This window comes from Peromyscus eremicus, chromosome 1, assembly GCF_949786415.1.
Source record: "Peromyscus eremicus chromosome 1, PerEre_H2_v1, whole genome shotgun sequence".
Taxonomy (NCBI): domain Eukaryota; kingdom Metazoa; phylum Chordata; class Mammalia; order Rodentia; family Cricetidae; genus Peromyscus; species Peromyscus eremicus.
In genome coordinates, this window is record NC_081416.1 from 100,823,465 (window position 1) to 100,841,583 (window position 18,119).

Here is an 18,119-nt window from a genome sequence, read left to right on the forward strand (position 1 = left end):
ATGAGCTTGGGTCACCTTTGTTCCAGATACTCACTTACTCTTTTTTTTTTTTTTTTTTTTTGGCTTTTTGTGACAGGGTTTCTCTGTGCAGCTCTGGCTGTCCTGGATCTCACTCTGTAGCCCAGGCTGGCCTCGAACTCACAGAGACCCACGAGCCTCTGCCTCCCAAGCGCTGGGATTAAAGGCGTGCACCACCATCGATCGCCCAACATTTTTGGTTTGGTTTGGTTTGGTTTTTTGTTTTTTGTTTTACTATCTCACTCATAAGGAAGCTGAGGCTGGAGGAACCCAGGACCATCTGTGGCCTGGGCGGGGCTCATTATAGTCCTCTGAAAATTCCCTACTACAGAGTTCCTTCTGCAAAATGGTGATTTCAGTCATGACTGCCGAGTGGCTGCAAAGAAGGCAGTTGGCTGCTGCGTGTGAGGAAGAGCGGCGTGCATATTAGCTGCTTCATTATAACGTGTCATCAGCTGTGTCCTTTTTAGGATATCGAAAAAAAAACTTGCCAAAAAAATCAAAATTCTCCTTACTAAGTCTTCTTAAAAGCTTCAGTTTTCTCGCACAGCCCTAGGGCCGCACAGACTCACAACAAAAATCTCACCCACCCGGTGAGCCCTGTGAAGATGCTGGGCGCCCTCATTAGCACAGACACTCCAGTGAAGACGAATACCACTTCCCCGGAACTTGAGCATCTCACCCATAGACGGATACAGGTATGAGGAGGTGAGAACCCCAGCCTAATGCCCTCTCTGCCACACCACTTGGCCTCAGTGTCCCTAAAGATGGCCCTCTAAGCTACAGTGACCAGCAAACACGCCCCCTCCTGGCCACCGCTCCAAACCAGAGCTGTCTCTCCAAAGACTTAGCTCCCCGGCCTTGTGCTCTGCTGGAAACCTCCAACGGCCTCTTGCAAGGTCTGTTCTGCTGCAGAGAAGCTTTGAAACCTCCGCCTGCCACCAGGGTAGACCCCAGGCAGACCTGGCTTCCAGTGCTGCTTGCCCAGTGTCTGCCTGTATGCGCACCTCATTTCCAATCTCACTAAAATCCTCACTGTGCCACTTTCACTTTTCACCCTGATTTCTTGACCTCTTTGTTTTGGTTTTGTTTAGAAAATGTGGGGGTGGAGGACGGAGGAGACTCACTATGTCACCCTGGCTGGCCGAGAGCTTACAGTGTAGAGCAGGATGACCTCACACTTGCAGCCATCCGCCTCCCTCTTTCTCCCGAGTGATTAGAAGCAATGCACTCCCATGACTAGCTTCACTGCGTTTTGTTGTTGTTGTTGTTGTTTTGTTGTTTTGTTTTGTTTTTTGTCCTGAAGCAATCTGCATTCCCAAGAAACTCCTGTGGAAAGCCATGAACCTCAACCTAGCACAGGGGATTCTCCAGTCCCAGATGATGGCCTGTTTCACAGACCACCAAGCTCATCTTTGAGGCCTCTCAAATGAGTCTCCCACAGCATGTTCGAGTGTCCCCTGTTCTATACAAAAGACTCTCAGCCTTAATCCTAGATTGCTGTCTCCAGTTATAAACGGATACCCCTTACCACTCTCTTAAGAGTGTTACAGCGGCCGGGCGGTGATGGCGCACGCCTTTAATCCCAGCACTTGGGAGGCAGAGCCAGGCGGATCTCTCTGAGTTCGAGGCCAGCCTGGACTACCAAGTGAGTTCCAGGAAAGGCGCAAAGCTACACAGAGAAACCCTGTCTTGAAAAAAAAAAAAAAAAAAAAAAAGAATGTTACAGCAATTTATCTTCTGTCTCCCCTCCACACACACACACATACAAATGCCATGAGAGGCTGCCTCCACTTCCTATCTCAGGTGTCCAGCATTGAGCCCAGGGGCTGGCAAAATGCTCAGAGAAACATATGTTCATCGGCACCTCCTGGGGGGAGTGGCATGGCCCAGTTAAAAGGGAATAAGCCATCCCTGAAAACCCCAGCCTGCAGGAGACAGCTTTCCATTCATGAGAGCTCCAGGAGGACCAGTATGCCAGCCACAGAAACACAGTCCACCCTTAGGTGTCGCATGAAGCCAAACTGCTCCTTAAATGTCCACGGTGGTAGGCTGAGCCACTCCAGGGACATGGCTGTAGCAGAGGTCTGGCGCCTGGCCAGCACTGGAGAAATGTTTGTGGAATGGAACGGAACAAACTGAAAAATGCTGGCGATTTGTTCTTCTGGCTGCAGAGGCCAGCTCCCCTCTGGGGGCAGTTTGTAGGCAAATGATCTCAGGCCCGCCGCCGCCTGTTTCCTCTAATGAAGCTTTGCAGCTTCAGACTGCTCAGGGTGTGGGAGGAGGCAATGCTCTGTGCCAACCCAGAGGCCTGCACTGAGGCAGCCCACAGGCTTGCCCCACAGGGTGTGGACAAAGAGACCACCCCCACGCCCACCACACCCCAGCACAGGATGGTCACAGCAACCTGCTGGGCCTAGAGAGTCTGAGCAAAGCACACCTGCCTCCTGCTTGCAAGGCCTCACTAGGGAGGGAAGGAGGAAGTGAGCAGGGAGTCTTGCTGACTTACATAACCAGCTTCCTAGGCGTCCTCCAAGTCAGAGGCCTTTGCTGGGGGCAGGTCACAGCCCAACTCTGATGCTGGCCAGAGGCTGGGGAAACAGAGGCAGCCTCCTGCCCTGTGCTGCTGGTCCCCCAGACCTCCTGACATCTCTCCAGCCCTTCCTGCTGAATGCTGGGAACCAGGAAGGGCTGTTGTTTTCCAAGTGTGTGAAAAAGCGGCCTGTCGGCTTCCCTGGCAGCAAACCTGGCTCTGGGCTGTGAACTGGGGGGTGGGGGGTGGGGGGTGGGGGGGTAAAGGGCTCAAGGAGCTGGGGCTGAGTGTGGGATGCCAGGGCTCTCTCTCCACAACGGCTTCCAGCTTCTAGCTCTGCAATCTCTTCCCATTTCCTCTTAGAGAATCTGCTTTGGCAGACAGAGGCCAGAGAAGAGGCACCCCAGCCCAGCCCTGCAACACTGGCCCTGGGCAATCTCATTTCCCTTTCCTGTCTTGACTGGTCTTCTATGGCCCTGTGTAACCCCACTGACCACCACCCAGCAGTGTGCACAGGCCTGGACCAGCTAGGGGCAAGTCAGGAGAGGAAAGAGAGAAGAACAGGGGAGGGATGGGTGGAGGGGATAGGAGAGGCAGGCAAAAGCCAAAGTCCATTTCCCAGGCTTCAGTAACAAGTGACGTGTATATCACATTTTATTTGTGTTCGAGTGCCTGAGAACCGGTTCTCTTCAACTACATGGGTTCTAGAGATCAAACTCAGGTAGTCAGTCTTGGCAGCAAGTCCCTTCACCAGCTGAGTTATCTCACTGGCCCCTTTATTTCAGAAACCAGTTGGCCTCAAACTCAAGGCAATCCCTCCTGTGTGCTCGGCTCACGGTGTGAACCACCATCCCATCTACAATAGTGATTTTATCAAACCCTTACCTCTGGGCCCATAGCCACCCAGTGTAATAGACAGGTGCATTGACTTCCCAAGGGTGGAAACTGAGGCCCAGGGAGTCCAAGCCCCTTGACCAAGGTCATGATAGTGAAGTATTGAGAACGCAGAGGGCAGTAGCCGAGTTTAAATCTTACTGTAAAATCCACACCCAAAACCTTGGGGCTCTACCTCCCAACACATACACACACACACACACACACACACACACACACACACACACACACACACACACACACCCTGACAAAGAGTACTACCCGGGAAATTTCTACAGAGATGGAAAATGACTGCTCCATCCCTGGAGAGGGAGAACATCACTTAAAACAGTCCCTTTCTGAGGACACTATTTGGAATCACAGGACAGTGGAGGACTCAGCCTGGGGATAGGATGACCTGGGGACAGCATCCGAGCTGGGCTACCGGCAAGCCTCCCCTTCCAATGCACCTCGGCCCAGGGCTGCTCAGACCCACAGGTTCCAGCAGAGCTTGGCACTGTCAGCTCCTCCCTCACTACAGGAGACTCCGCCTTCGCTCTCGAGCACGGAACTGAGTTACTTGGGCCTTTGCCTCCCTTCGGCACAGAACCTGAGGAACGAGGAGAGATCCCAGAGACCTCCTAGGCCAAGGCCTCTCCCACCTCATCTTTAACACATGGAGAAACTGAGGCTTAGAGAGGAAGAGCACCTTGCCTTGACGTGAGAGACTGAGGAAGTGGGTTCAGGCTCCCATTTTACCTGGGTGCTCTGCCCACATGGCACCCTCTCTGCACCTGCCCCTTCCCTTGCTCTCCAGCTCCTCTCCCTGCTTCCTGCTTCCCTTCCCCAGCTCTGCCCTGCAGGCTCAGCTCTCAGCATCCATCCCTCTTACTCTCTCCCGGCCTCACCACCCTCCTCAACCCCCCTACACACTCCTCTGGGCCAAACATCCATTCTTGGGTGGTTTAATTAGCTGATTATGACCACAGCCTGCTGGATCCAGTGCCCAGAATTCTGTCCCTTATAATGAGGTGGGTTCTGAGCACTTGCCCACTGGGCAGCCAATGGGGAGTCCTCGGCTCGGCCAGCCAAGGCAGGCTCTTGAGCTGCATAAAGAGCTCCTTGATCCAGCGAGATCATGGGAAGCCACAGCCCCCTCCTCAAGCCAGATCAAACCACACTGGGTGTACTGTTGCCAGACCCAGATGTCCACCCTCAAGTGGGACTCCCTGCTCTCATGCCACTGTCCAAGGCAGAGAGAGAAAGGCTCAGGGACGTCTGAGGATGAGTGTGACAGAAGGAGCCCACACTTGAGGGTCAGGGGAAGATGGCTCCACGTCGGGGCACTTAAGAGGTGGGATTTGGGGCTGGGATACAGTTCAGCTGATGAAGCGTTTCAGTGTTTGCCTAGTACGAACGATGCCCTGGGTTCAATCCCCAGCACCACATAAACACAGGCCTGTAATCCCAGCACTCTGAAGGTAGAGGCAGGAGGACCAAAAGTTCAAGATCAACCTTGGCTATATAGGGAGATGAAGGCTAGCCTGAGCTAAGGCCCCTGCCTAAAAACAAAAACAGGGCTCTGGGGCTACAGCTCAGCAGTAGAGCACTTGCCTCGCACACATGGGTTTAATCCATAGTACCTACCAGAGATTTGGACAAGCAGAGAAATGTTCGGAGGGTGCTACCAAGAGGGAGCAGCAGCAGCAGCAGCAGCAGCAGCAGTGCCGGCAGCCACCCTCCCCCCCACCCCCCCACTCTCACCCCCCACCCCCGCCCCACCCACCCCCACCCCCCGCCAGGAAGTTCCATGATCAGAAACTATGTTTTTTTAGTGGAGAGAAAGTTGGCCATCCCATGACCTCTGCCTTCTGGGCCACGAGCCTAATCTAATTCCTGTGGCTCTACGCTACCCCGAGATCCCTCTCTCCTCTCTGAGGACATCTCCCACTGAAACGCCTACATTCAGCTTCTTTCACTGAACAAATATTTATGGAGCTCAGGGCCATGCCAGGCCTGCACAGATACAGGGACAAGGCAACCTGGGCCAGGTGCCCTTGCAGAGTCCTTGCTTCATATGAGAATATCACCAAGTGCGAGCAGGGAGAGAGGTAAGTGTGTGCAGGAGAAGACGGCAAAGAGATCAGAAAGCTTCGGAGGGCTTCCTGGAGGAATCCGGGCCTGTCAAAGGGGAAGGACATTCATTATGCGGGGCCAAGTCACCCCCTGTGTACTAAGGATGGGGCCTTTGGGACCTGAAAAATGAATCAGCCGGTTCCCTCCCTGGGGGAGGTCAGCTTGGTAAGGAAGGCTGACCCAGGGAGAGCATTCAACACTCACCTTCAGCCCTGACACTGTGCCAGGACTCTGAGCTAGACCTGTTTCAACTCACCTGCCCCTCAAGACAGCCTCCTCCCAGCTTTCCAGACAGGGAGCAACAATTAGCTAAACAATTGGTTAGACAATCAGCTTTTGAGTGTCAGAGCTGGGATTTGAAACTCGGAAATTGGTTCTTCCCAAGAGCAACTAACTAATCCATGCCTGATAGACTTGATAGCGTCAGAGAGACCAGCCTAGAAGAGGGCCCCCAGAGTACCACAGAGACTCAGGCTGCTTCCTGAAGGACGTGATCCCCAAAGACCCTTGAAGGAGCCAGGTAGTGGTGGTGCACACCTTTAATCCAACACTTGGGAGGCAGAGGCAGGCAGATCTCTGTGAGTTCAAGGACAACCTGGTCTACACAGAGAAACCCTGTCTGGGGTGGGGGTAAGGGGGCTGAAGGGAAGAGGAAAACATGTTCAGGAGGGAATAGCCTAGCAGAGGCGACTGACCTCAGGGACTTGCTAATGACTAGTTGATTTGATGTCCCTGGAGGCCGGAGATGAGACCAGAGAGTGGAGACCACTACTAAAGGAAGCCTTTAATGCCACAGAAGCCAGTAGGAGTTACATCCTTCCGGATCCTTATCACTGTGGACTCTATACCCTGGACCTGCTTGCTTGGCAGTCTGCCTCACCAGTCTGTCACAGAGACCCAAGCTGTCCAATCCCCCGTTTTTGGCCCCCAGAAGAAAAGCCAGTCATCAGAATGCAAGAGAAGGGCCTCGCACATGCACGCTGATTTGACTTCTATAGGGACATGAGGGCTCAGAGCTGGTGAATCTCATGTCCTCGGTCACACAGCAGTGAGTGACCAGTCAACAAGGACTGGAGTGCTCCTAGAATGGGCCATCCCGGTCTACTCCCTTGGCCTTTTGCCGAAACTTTTCCACTTCCGTTGGTGGCAACACAGGAGGGGTGACCCTGCAGGAGCATCGAGGGGACCCATTGTCAATCCACAGGCCGCAGGCCAGCATGGGAGGGACATTCTGCCCCACAGCTCAGGAACTGAAGTCTTCACTCCTGCCACAGCCCCCTGACTTGCTGAGGCTCTTTAGTCAACAGTCAGTTTTCTTTCCCTGGGACCCAAGCTCTATGGGGACCTTACCAAACAGGGCCCCATCCTTTCAGTATTTACTTCAATTACACAGACCTCCAGGGACCTGTGAGGTCCAGCCCCTGGGGCCTGGTCTCCCGGGGCCTCATCTGGCATCAGGTCTCCTGAGCAGGAACAAGGAGTTCCTCTAAGGGAATTCTAGAGATGGGCCAGTCCCAGGAAGGAGGAGGCTGTCTCCTGAGAGATGACCCAGCCAGGGCTCCTCTGAGGAGCCAGGCCGAGAAGGGGCTGGACAACAGAACCCTTTGTTCCCCTCTCAAAACAGCCACCCTGTCCCACCCCCATTCTCCACTCCCAAGCTAGGAATCAAGCCACCCACCCCCAGGGACAGGATCCATCCTGTACATGGCAGGGCAGTGCCCGGAATCTTCCAGGAGGACCCTTGTTCTGTCCCAGCACACATATAGTGATGAGACTCACCCTCAGCAGCCCCATGCCCCAGGGAGTGGGGACATTGTCTGCTAGGCAGCCTCCAGTCTGAGAGAGTCCTACTGCCTCTGCCTGGGACCTCCCAGTCTAAATGAGCTATGATCCCCTTCTCTGGACACCCAGCCCAGTGTGGGAAGCAGTGCTTTGGTTCTGAGGGATTCCTAATGGAAGAGATGGAATTTACGTCAGCACTTAGGGGGCCCCAGGGCTGAGAGCAGAGCATGGAGGACAGAGTTCAATTTAGTCCAAAAAGGACTTCCAGGCATCTGCCAAGAACCAGATCTGAAGGCTGGTGGGCCTAACAGACAAGACACAGATTTAGCCAGAACCAAAAAGAGCTCACCAACGGGGAAGCAACCCCCGCCCCCAGACTATGCCATGTTCCTCAGTTCCTCCAGTGCCTCGGGCCAGAGCTGGCACCCCTCTCAGCCCTCACAGTTCCCCACCTGAGCTGGTGTCCACAGCTTGGCATGGGCTTTTCTTTCTGTCCAAGGCACCCTCCTACCACCTAGGCCTTCCTCGAGATCCAGCACCCAGCTCAGGGTCACCTGATCCGGGAAGCTCTTCCAGACCTCCACTGGAGTCAGAGGACCCTCACTCCGGGAGCATGCCTGCCCCGGCCAGCTCACACACCACAGTGCGTTTTTTTCCACCCTACAAGACCTGGATTCCTCCGGGAAGCCCTCACTGATTTCAGTGCTTTGTGACCGAGAGTTCTGGAAGGCGCATAGAAAAGCAGAGGCTACTCCTTTCTCGTCTGCCTACTGTGTTCATGTGCACCTTCACCACTCCACCAAGCCCCAGACTCCCATCCACCACCTGGCTACACAGGAGGATCCTGCTGCAGTCCTCCTCTGGCCTCTGTTGTCCTTTGCTGCTTCTGGGACTCCAGGGCCCAGCTGTCCTCAGCTGTCTGCTGATTCTCTCCACCCCCCACACCGGGGCTCTGCAAGGCTCTGCTGTCCCTGCCATCTTGTCACATTCTCCCTTCTCCCGACACCAAGGTCATCTATATCCTCCAAGTGTCCACTCAGAAGACTGTCAAGTCCCCACCTGCCCCCTGTCCCTAGCCTGAGGTCCAGAGGAACCTGTCAAAGCCTCCCTCATCTTGCTCAACCCACTCCTGGCTCCCCTGCCACCCACTCGGACCTTAGCTGGACAGTCAGCGCGTCACCCCAGCAAGCAGTAGAATGGATAGCCCAGTGGAGGTCAAGAGGCCACTCTGAATCTCCCTGTTGCTGTCTTCAACCAATACCGCCTGTGTGAAAGAACGGCCCTAAAGGAGGCAAGCCCTTTAACAACTAAGGACCCCTGACTCCATGCCAAGCAGAGGTTTCAGTCTCGGGCCAGGAAGTCCAGACTTGAAAGGTAACCAGCCATCAAATGAGTCTGCAGCCCAGAGGCCAGCTGGGAATCAGGGACACTGGGCCAGGCTCACCGCCACGCCCAGCAGCAACCCAGGAACACTCCTGCCAAAGCCACAGGACTTCCCTATGCTCTAGCCAAGAAGGGTCACCCAGGGCTTAACCACCTCAAGAAAGACAGCCAAGGTTCACAGAGAGCTGGTGATTGCAAGTCCCATTACAGCCACCCTCCCTCCCCGGGGCTGAGTAGGGGGACATACAGGGGGAAAGTTTATCAGCATCTGCAGCAAAGGAAATTCCACCCCATCCCTCCTGCTGCCTCGGGTCACTTTTCGAGTTAGTAGGACTGGCTGGGGGCAGTTGAAAGGCCAGCTGTGGATAGGACAAGCCCCTTTTCCTTCTGAGTATACAGTAGCAGAGAGGACCTGATGGACACAGAGACTTCTGTTCAGATGCTAGCTGGCTGAATGGTGGTAGACATGCTTCCCCTCTCCTAGTTTATTTCCATATCTTTAGAATGGGAACAGCAATTTCTATGCTAATAAACCGTGGGAGGAATACAGTGAGATTATGCACATACTTCTTGTATATGTGCTGATGTGCATGTTATGTGCAAAGGCCAGAAGTTCATATCTGGTATTTTCCTCAGACACTCTCCACCCTGTTTTAAGACAGAGTCTCTTGCTAAACCTGGGCACTAGGCTGGCTGGCCAGAGAGCTCCAGCAACATGCCTGCCTCCACAGCCCTTCCCCTCCTGACCCCCAAGCCCCAGTACTAGGGTTAGAGACTGCCATGCCCAGCTTTTATGTGGGTTCTGAAGATCCAAACTCAGGGCCTCATGCTTAAGCAGCAGACCTTTCTGGAGCCATCTTCCCAGCCCCTAGGAACATAATTCTAACACCAGACAGGCAGCAAAGGTCCAATCAACCATCTAGTTTTCTAGGTCCCACTTCCTTGTCCATATGCTGTGGATCAGCCCCATCCTCCCCGCAGCCTTAGTTCTGAAGCTTCTTCCTAGAGTGTCTCTACCTCTAGGCCTGCTCCTCCCCCCTCCAGGTCTAAGAGGAAGAAGATTCATGCCTGTCCCTCCATCACCCCACCCTCTCCTTTCAGCTGACCCTGGTGTTGGGAGAAAAATGCTGTCCCCGCAGCCTGTCAGTCCCAGGCTGGGGATGACAGGCCAGTGTTCACCTCTTGGAACCCACCCCTAAGGCTGCAGGCCACCTTTCACATCTCCAGGGCTGGCAGGGTGCTCAGGTTCCCTTCTTCCAACCTCCTCAGGCTTCTAGGTAAATCTCAGCAGCTCTGACTACCCGGGACAGTTTCAGGCCACACGCAGCCCAGAGCTCTGGTGGGGACTCCTCTTCCGCCCGCCACAGTGCTGTGCCCTGCATCACACGCACCTGGGGACGGATCTTCTGGGGATTCACCTTTGGAAACTCCAGCCCCAGGGTACCAAGAAGCCACTTGTTTAAGGCCTGGACCTGAGCTCCTGGGACCGCTGTCGGACCTCCATCTTGGAGCTAGCATGTTCCTGTCCTGTTATTCCTCTCTCTCGACCCAGGGGGCTCCCAGAGGGTGGTGACGGTTTTGATTAATGTTCATTATCACTTCCTCTGTAGGTGAAATTTGAGACAAATGAATAGACGTGAAGACTCCAGAGCCTGAGTGTTGGGTATTTGCAATGTCCTTTCCAATTCACAAAGTGAAGTCTCACGGCTAATGGAACACAATGGTCAATGTCTCTGTGGTTTTGCCTTTCTTATCCAGGTAGGTCTAGAAAGGGAGTGTCAGAATTTGAAGTTCTAGAGGACGGGGAGGGGGGTGCAGGGAGGACAGGCGGGGACAGGTGGAGTCTGTCTAGTCAGACCATATTTCCAGGCCTAGGCAGCTCCTGCTCCTATGTCCAGTGAACTCAGTAAGCTCATGGGAACCATGAAAACCAAAGTTCTGATTGCTCCAATTTACAGATGGGAATACTAGGCTTGCCCTTGAGTTAGAAGCAGAGCAGAGGGAGTCAAGGACAAAGCTCTGGCCTCAGACATGTTCTCCAACAGGTGTCCGGCAGCCCACAGTGTCCTCATCCTGTGACAATTCACGCTACCAGGGAGGCATGTGACAATTCTCCCCTAGTTACAGAGAGGCCCAGCAGGGCTGAGTCACCCTGGTCACCAGCAGCATAGCAGAACAAAGGAGAAGGGATGGCCGCTGACTCCCTGCTATGCCCAGCCAGAGCAAAAGCCTGACCTCACAGATCGGGAGGGTTTGCCAGGGGAGATGGATATGGCTGAAGAGAGAGTCTCACATCCTTCCTCCAAGGACGGAGGCCTGGGTCACAGTGTTGGGCAGCCAGCTGCTAGGGGCTGGGCCTCAAGGTGAATGCAAACACTTCATGACCCCCTGCAGTCTCCCAAGGCCATGCCTCTGTACAGTGCGGGGGACCCTGCTAGTCCTCACACCTGAGGTCCACACAGTGCCTAGTGGCCCAGGGAGAGCCACAGAAACAGTGGGTTCTGGCCTCTGCCCCCTCCTGACCTTTAAGCAAGCCAAGAGACATTTCTCATCCTTTGGTTCCTCTTCGGGGAAACCAGAAAAGGAAAATTAACCTCCTGGAGGAGCCTCTGTAGAGAGGCTGGTGGGAAGCAGTTTCTAAACACGAGGTGTCTGAGTTACCTCAATGCCTCAGTTTCTACCTCTGGAGTGCCTTTCACACATGGCTAAGAGTGTCAGCTAGCAGTGATGGAAAAATCAGTTTGTTTAAGGGTCCCAGCATGTGACAACGGGGATGTTTCTTCTCTGATCATCTCGGATCCCCTATGCTATTTTTAGTATACAACAGGGGCTTAATAAATATTGGAAGAAAGGAGGTAAAGGCAGAGAGAAGGACACAAAGGTAAGAGTGATAAGGACAGCAATGAAAACCAGCAGGTGCAGGAAGGCTAGAGGAGGAGCCAGGCAGGACCGCAGTGAGACCAGGGGCCAGGAAGGTGAAATGGTAAAAGCCTGTCCAGGGTTGATTTAGGTCCAACCCCAAGAGCTTCCCTGCCCCACCCCTAGCCCTCCTACTTCCATTCTGAGGGCCTAACCTCTCCTTTCAAGGGAGGCTCTCCAAAACAGTTCCCCCACTTCCCTCAGCTTGTAGCTCCCAGCTAATGCGCTTTGGAGGTCAGAGGGGAAGGAAGCCATGTGAAAGGGACCTGCCTTTCCAGGCCCCAGACAGACCTCCACTCTGTGACCTGTGTTTCCAGTCCTGCCACGGGGAGTCAGGAGTGAGTGTATCCAACCCCCCCCCCCGGGGGGGGGATGGATGTCAGGCCCCGCAGGCATTTTCTGACGTGCAGTGTGGTTAACGCTGGTGTGTCTCCAAGACATGTGGCTACATCATGTCATGTCGGTGTCGCGTCAGAGAGGGTTGACAGACTGCGTGCACCAGCCAGAGCGTGCTTTGCAGCATCCAAGTGACAGGATATGTGTGTTGGTGTGTGTCCACATGTGTGCAGCAACATGAGGGTGTGTTAGAGCTGGTGCGTGTTCTAGTGGGACCTGTGTATGCTAACAGGACTGTCAGCAAGAATGTGTTGACAGACGAGTGTGTGTGCGCGTGAGAGAGAGAACGTGTGTGACGTCGTCGTGTCACAAATGCGAAGTGTGGCAGTGCTGTCGGTGTGTGCCAGCAGGAGGGTGCTCCTGTGTTCATGAGCATGTGTGTAGTGTGTCAGCCCGCCCTGGAGCGTCCTCAAATCTACCGGCCAGTGCAGGGTGTGTGAGAGCTCGTCCCAGCCAGGAGCCGTGAGCCACAGGGGGTGGCCCACCCTGGCTGCCTCGGTCCTTACACATGGTTCTGGCTAGCGACCACACAAGAGACTTGGGCGGAGAACAGAGTGCCAGATCCCGGGTGACGCTGATTGGAACCTCCGCCCGTGCCCTCGCCCAGGTCGTCCCCACGCGCGCGCGAGGCAGGGAGGCCACCCGCACTCACCGTGTCCCTTTGTCGCCCATGGTCCGCGGCGGCCGCAGGGAGGTCCGCGGCGTCAGCGCCCAGGCTGGAAAATCCCCGGCCGCCAGGAGGAGCGCGGGCCAGCCCGCTCTCGGCTACCCCGCTCCTCCTCCTCTGCTGTCGCCGCCGCCGCCGCCCCCGCTCGGGTCCCCGCCCGTCGCTCCAGCAGCACAGCGCCCCGGCCGCCGCCAGGGGCGTGGAGCGTGCGGGTGTGAGCGCGCGTGTATGGCTCCGTGCGCGGCTCTGCGTGTGCGCGCCCAGAGAGTAAAGACTGGGCGGCCGACCGCGGCTGGTCCACGCGAGCGCGTGCACGCGAGCGCGTGCCAGTGCGAGTCTGTGCACGGCTGCGCGCGCAAGGCTGTCGGGAAAGTGTCTGTGTGTGTATATCTGTGTGTGTGTGTGTGTATGTATGCAGAGGTGTGCACGTCTTTGTGCAGTTGTGCGTGTGTGCGCACAGCCGTGGGTGCGAGCGCGTCTCCCGCGCACACCAGGGCTGGCCTTTGTGTCCGCGGGTAGATGAAAGCGGAAAATCCGCAGACTCCGAGGCCCAGCCACAGCGGCGCCCCTGCGTGAGGACAGCGAGAGATTCCAGAAGCCTAGCCAGGCCTTCGCCCTTGCTCCACCCTCCCCGCCCCCGCCCTTCTGGAGAGATACCACCCAACAGCACAACGGGGACAGGAAGAAGGGGTGGGGGCGGGCAGCGGACTGCAACTCTGGAGAGCTGATGAGAGTGGAAAGGGTACGGGAGGGGCAGGCCGAAAGAGGAAGCGGTGAGAACTGGAGATAAGGAAGGGACAGAGAGCCGACCCGTTGGTGGCCGGTAGCATCATCGTTGATAGCACCCAGGCCTAGGTTGGTTGCGTGCAATGGTGACTCTAGATTCCAGCCATCTCAGAGCCCATTTCATGCGTATTGGCTGGGTCCTAAAACCAGCAGGTGACCTGTCCACAGGTTGAAGGGACTCACTTGTTCTTGTGGGTGGGCACCTGAATACAGTCGTGTCCAGCAGAGCCTACTGTCTGCAGCTTTCTTGGTATCCTTGGAAATCTTGACTTTCCTCAAGTTCCTACTACTGTAGAAGCAGCAGGTGAGGGGTGAGAGGGTGGAACCCAAACGCTAAGGAGGAGTAGGGAAGCGTTCTGGGTTTTAATCCATTTTCTCCGAGCAAGGATCTTGAGGGGTACCTTCTTGCTTTGCAGACAGTGGGATAATGTGAGGTCTTTCTCACCCCCCTCACTGCTGAGGTTTGACTAATTGGCCCTGATAGGTCCCTAATATCGGAGTATTAATGATAGGAAAGGAAGCTATCATTTACTCAGATGCAATTGCGGCTCTGAAAACATCTCCTGTAATTACGTGCAGAAGCAGTTACCTATACTGTTTACACAGAGTGTGCTGTTTATAGAGTTGGTAATAATATCCTAGGATAATGACTATAATTATGTCCAGATTGGGGAGGGGTGGGTAGAGGCTAATGGGCAGGCAGGGTGGTCCACATCTGGGCAATGATAAGAGCTAGGAGAAAATAGATTAAGGTCTGGAACTTTCACATGCCTTTTCTTTGCCCCTGCCATCTTCCCTTGCCCCAACCAGGGCAGAACAGAAAGCCACCTGTTTCTTCTACAGGAGTTGGGGATCTTGAAAGGAAAAGAATCGAGTCCTCTGTTGGTAGCAGGAAGCTCACTTTGGGGGCCCAAAAGGCCCTTAACCAATGGAGAGGCCTGGTCTCTCCACATAGACTTCCTCCAAGCCTGAGGCTACCAGTACAGTGCCCAGTGCTAATTCTCAAAGCATTCAGACGAATTCTTCATCCTACTCAATAAGTATCTGTGGTTATGTTACTATAACAAGCAATGTTTTAGACTACTTCACAGTAAAACAAGCAGTTCAGAAAGATGCACCAAATGGTTCCAGGTAGCCCCCACCCCCACGGAGTGCTTCTTGGACTGGCTTTGGAAAGCAAAGCTCTAAACACTGAGGGACACTGAAGAGATTGGTAGATGGTGGAGTCAACATGCAAGATGTCAAGTGCATGCATCCCTTCTACAAACCCCACCAGGGGGTGGGGTAAGGGTGTGCCTGGTGCTACTTGGTACTTGCAGGTCTGTGAGCTAGATCCTCTGTTGCCTTCCCCCCCCCCCCCCCCGGAATGAATGAGCCAGCTGGTGCTTAGAGAAACTAAGTAGCTAGCCCAAATCCACAGCCTGCTCTTGACCTTGGCCCCTAAGCTCCCTTTCTCCAGCGTGCTAACACAGAGCAGGGCCAGAATTCAGCTTACTGTTTACTCAATGACTGTTTATTGTGCCAGTTGTGGTTCTGGGGAATTTACAGGTCAGCAGCAAATAGGACAGAGCTTTCAGTCCACGGAGGGCTCTAGAATGGGGGGGGGGGAGGTAAAGAAGACACTTTCCTTTTATCTGTCAGGCCTAAGGAAAGCACTTAATATTCACTCAAAGCCGGGCGGCGGTGGTGCACGCCTTTAATCCCAGCACTCAGGAGGCAGAGCCAGGCGGATCTCTGAGTTCGAGGCCAGCCTGGTCTACAAAGTGAGTTCCAGGAAAGGTGTGAAGCTACACAGAGAAACCCTGTCTCAAAAAAACAAACAAACAAAAAAAAAAGTATTCACTCGATAATCAAAATTCATAAAACTGCAAAAGTGGTCATGAGACCTCCCTGTCAACAATGTAGTTTTGGTGATAAGTGTTATGAAAGAAACAAAACATAGCGGTTGGGACTAAAGTTCTTAGATAAGGTCACCTCGGGTGACCTTTGGGCAGAAACCTGTACCAAGAAGCCAGTGACACGGAGGGCTGCCTCTGAAGGACCAGCGAGGAACCAGGAGGGTGTGTCTGGGTTTGGTAAACAAGAAGAGTGGGTGCAGGTAAGGCAGGCCGCAGCCAGATCACACAGGTCTCCTAATCAGGGGTGAGGTGCACAGGAAGCCAATTTAAAGAGAGGGTTTAGGGCTTCGCTGTGTCTAACCTTTGGCCGGCGGGCTACATGCAGCCAAGAATACCCATGAATGTTGCCCAACACAAGAGCACAAACTTCTTTAAACCATTATGAGATTGTTGTGTGATTAGACGGTGCATTTCTGGTGTGTGAACTTGGTAGATGACAATGTTGTGTCCTAATGTCGAGAGGTTGGACATACCTGGCATGCAGGTGACAGTCCAGCTTTACATTTCCCAAGGTTGTGCTGCAGGGTGTTGGGTGGGGCTGACGTGAGACAAGGCAAGAGCAGAGGCCGCATGCCCCCTTGGTACAGTATCCTGGTACTGCCGTGGTTTGGACTAGAGCTGTGGCCCAGAGTAAAGGACTCATGCTGCACTTGGAGGCTGTACTATACTTTCCTGTTGCTGTGATAAAGCACCATGACCAAGGCAACTAAAGGGAGAGTTGACTTTGGCTGATGGTTCCAGAGGGATGAGAATCCATGAGGGCAGCGCAGAGGCATGGTGGCTGGAGCAGAACGCTGAGCTCACATCTAACAGCACAAAGCAAAAAGCACACTAGTAAGCTGGGCGTGGTGGCACGTACTTTGATCCCAGCACTCAAGAGGAAGAGACAAGTGGATCTCTGTGAGTTCGAGGCCAGCCTGGTCTACATAGTGAGTTCCAGGACTTTGCCAGGGCTCTGTAGAGAGACCCTGTGTCAAAGGGAAAAAAAAAAAAAAGACACTGGGTGTGGTGTGACATTTTGAAACCTCAAAGCCCATCCATAGTGCCTACTTCCTCCAGCAGGGCCACACCTCCCAGACCTCCTCAAACAACACCGTCACTTGGGGGCAAGGATTCCAATGCCAGAGCCTGTGGGGGACTCTTTCCATTCACTTCATAGGTAGAGCCAGCTGCACCTGCTCAGAGGCTCGTGTGCAGAGTGGACGGTTCAGGATGACTTGGAGGCTGAGGGCAGAGTCTGTTCAACACTCAGGCAGGCCCCTTCCTCAAACAAGAGAAGTCACGGTCCAGAGAACTGGAAGTTCCACCCTTCCTGTCTCAACCTACTTGATACGCATCCTCCACCAGAGAGATGTTCCTAAAAGGCAAATGGATTCCACTACTGAGGCCCCCAGGAATCAGCCACCTCCAGCCATGGGCCACTCAGGCCTGTTACGTGTCTTCAGTTTCCCACCCATAATCATAACTTCTTTCCTTTTAAAACTTTTTTAGGCAGGGTCTCTTGTAACCCAGCCTGGCCTTTCACTCACTGTGGAGCCAAAGATGACCTTGACCTTCTGATGCACTTGTCTCCACTTTCTTGCTGCTGGGATGACAGGTAGGTACCACTGCATCCAGTTTATGCATTCCTGGGGATCGAACACAGGGCTTTGTATGCTAGGCATGTATTTTTCCAAGTGAGCTACATTCCCAGCTCCTAGTAGTTTTTTTGTATTTAAAAATAAAATGAGCCCACTGGAGAAATGGATCTGTATAGCAGAAGTTTCTCTGGTCCCACCTGGCCCCACAGTCCTGTAGCCATTTATAAAATAATCATTCAGCGGCTTATATTAATTACCAACTATATGGCCTATGGCAGGCTTCTTGCTAGCTAGCTCTTTCATCTTAATTTAACCCATTTCTATTTATCTATGTATCGCCACATGTTCCATGGCTTTACCTGTGTCCCATTACATGTTGTTCCTTGGACGGCGAGTTGGCGTCTCCCCTTACTCTCCTTTCTCCTTTCATTATCTCTCCTGGATTTTCCTGCCTGGCTCCATCCTGCCCTGCCATAGGCCAATGCATCTTTATTTATCAACCAATCAGAGCAATGCATATTCACAGCATACAGAAAGACACCCCACAGCAGATCTGTACTTAAGAGCAGGTGCTGCCCTTGCCGAGGATCGGAGTTTGGTTCCCAGCACCTATGTCAGGAGCTCACAAATGCCATTAACTCCGGCTCCAGAGAATCTAATGTCCTCTTTTGGCTTCAGCAGGGAACTGCACTGATATGCGTACCCACACATAGACATGCATGCATAAGCATAATTTAAAATAAAAATAAATCTCCGTGTCTCTCTCTTGAGCTCTCGTTCTCGTTCTCTCTCTCTCTTTAATGAGCCTAGGCTGACAAGATAGCTGAGCAGGTGAGGGTGCTTGCTACCAAACCTGACTATCTGAATTCAGTTCCTGGGGGACCCACACGGAGGAAGGAGAGAACTCCTACAAGCTGTCCTCTGACCTCCACATGCACACTGTGGCATGTCTACATTGCCCCCTCCCCTCAAGCAATGTTTTTAAAAAAACACATAGAGGAAGATATACGAAGTCAACCTCTGGTATCCAATGTGCATTCAGGAAGTCCACCCACACTCACAAGCGCCAGACACAGTAGTACACACCTGTAATCCCAGCACTTGAGAGGCCGAGGTAAGATTGTGTGAGGCCTTAGTGTGAGGCCAGC

General features: G+C 53.7%; 1 protein-coding gene across 1 annotated transcript in view; it reads right to left on the reverse strand.

The window, feature by feature from the left end:
- Positions 1 to 12,843, reverse strand: part of Arrb1 (arrestin beta 1) — a 71,149-nt gene extending 58,306 nt beyond the window's left edge. Inside the window, exon 1 of the mRNA XM_059270666.1 lies at positions 12,693 to 12,843. Coding sequence (XP_059126649.1) covers positions 12,693 to 12,712 — 20 coding nt within the window. The 5' untranslated portion in view covers positions 12,713 to 12,843. The remainder of the gene's footprint in view (positions 1 to 12,692) is intronic.
- Positions 12,844 to 18,119: the final 5,276 nt, after the last annotated feature.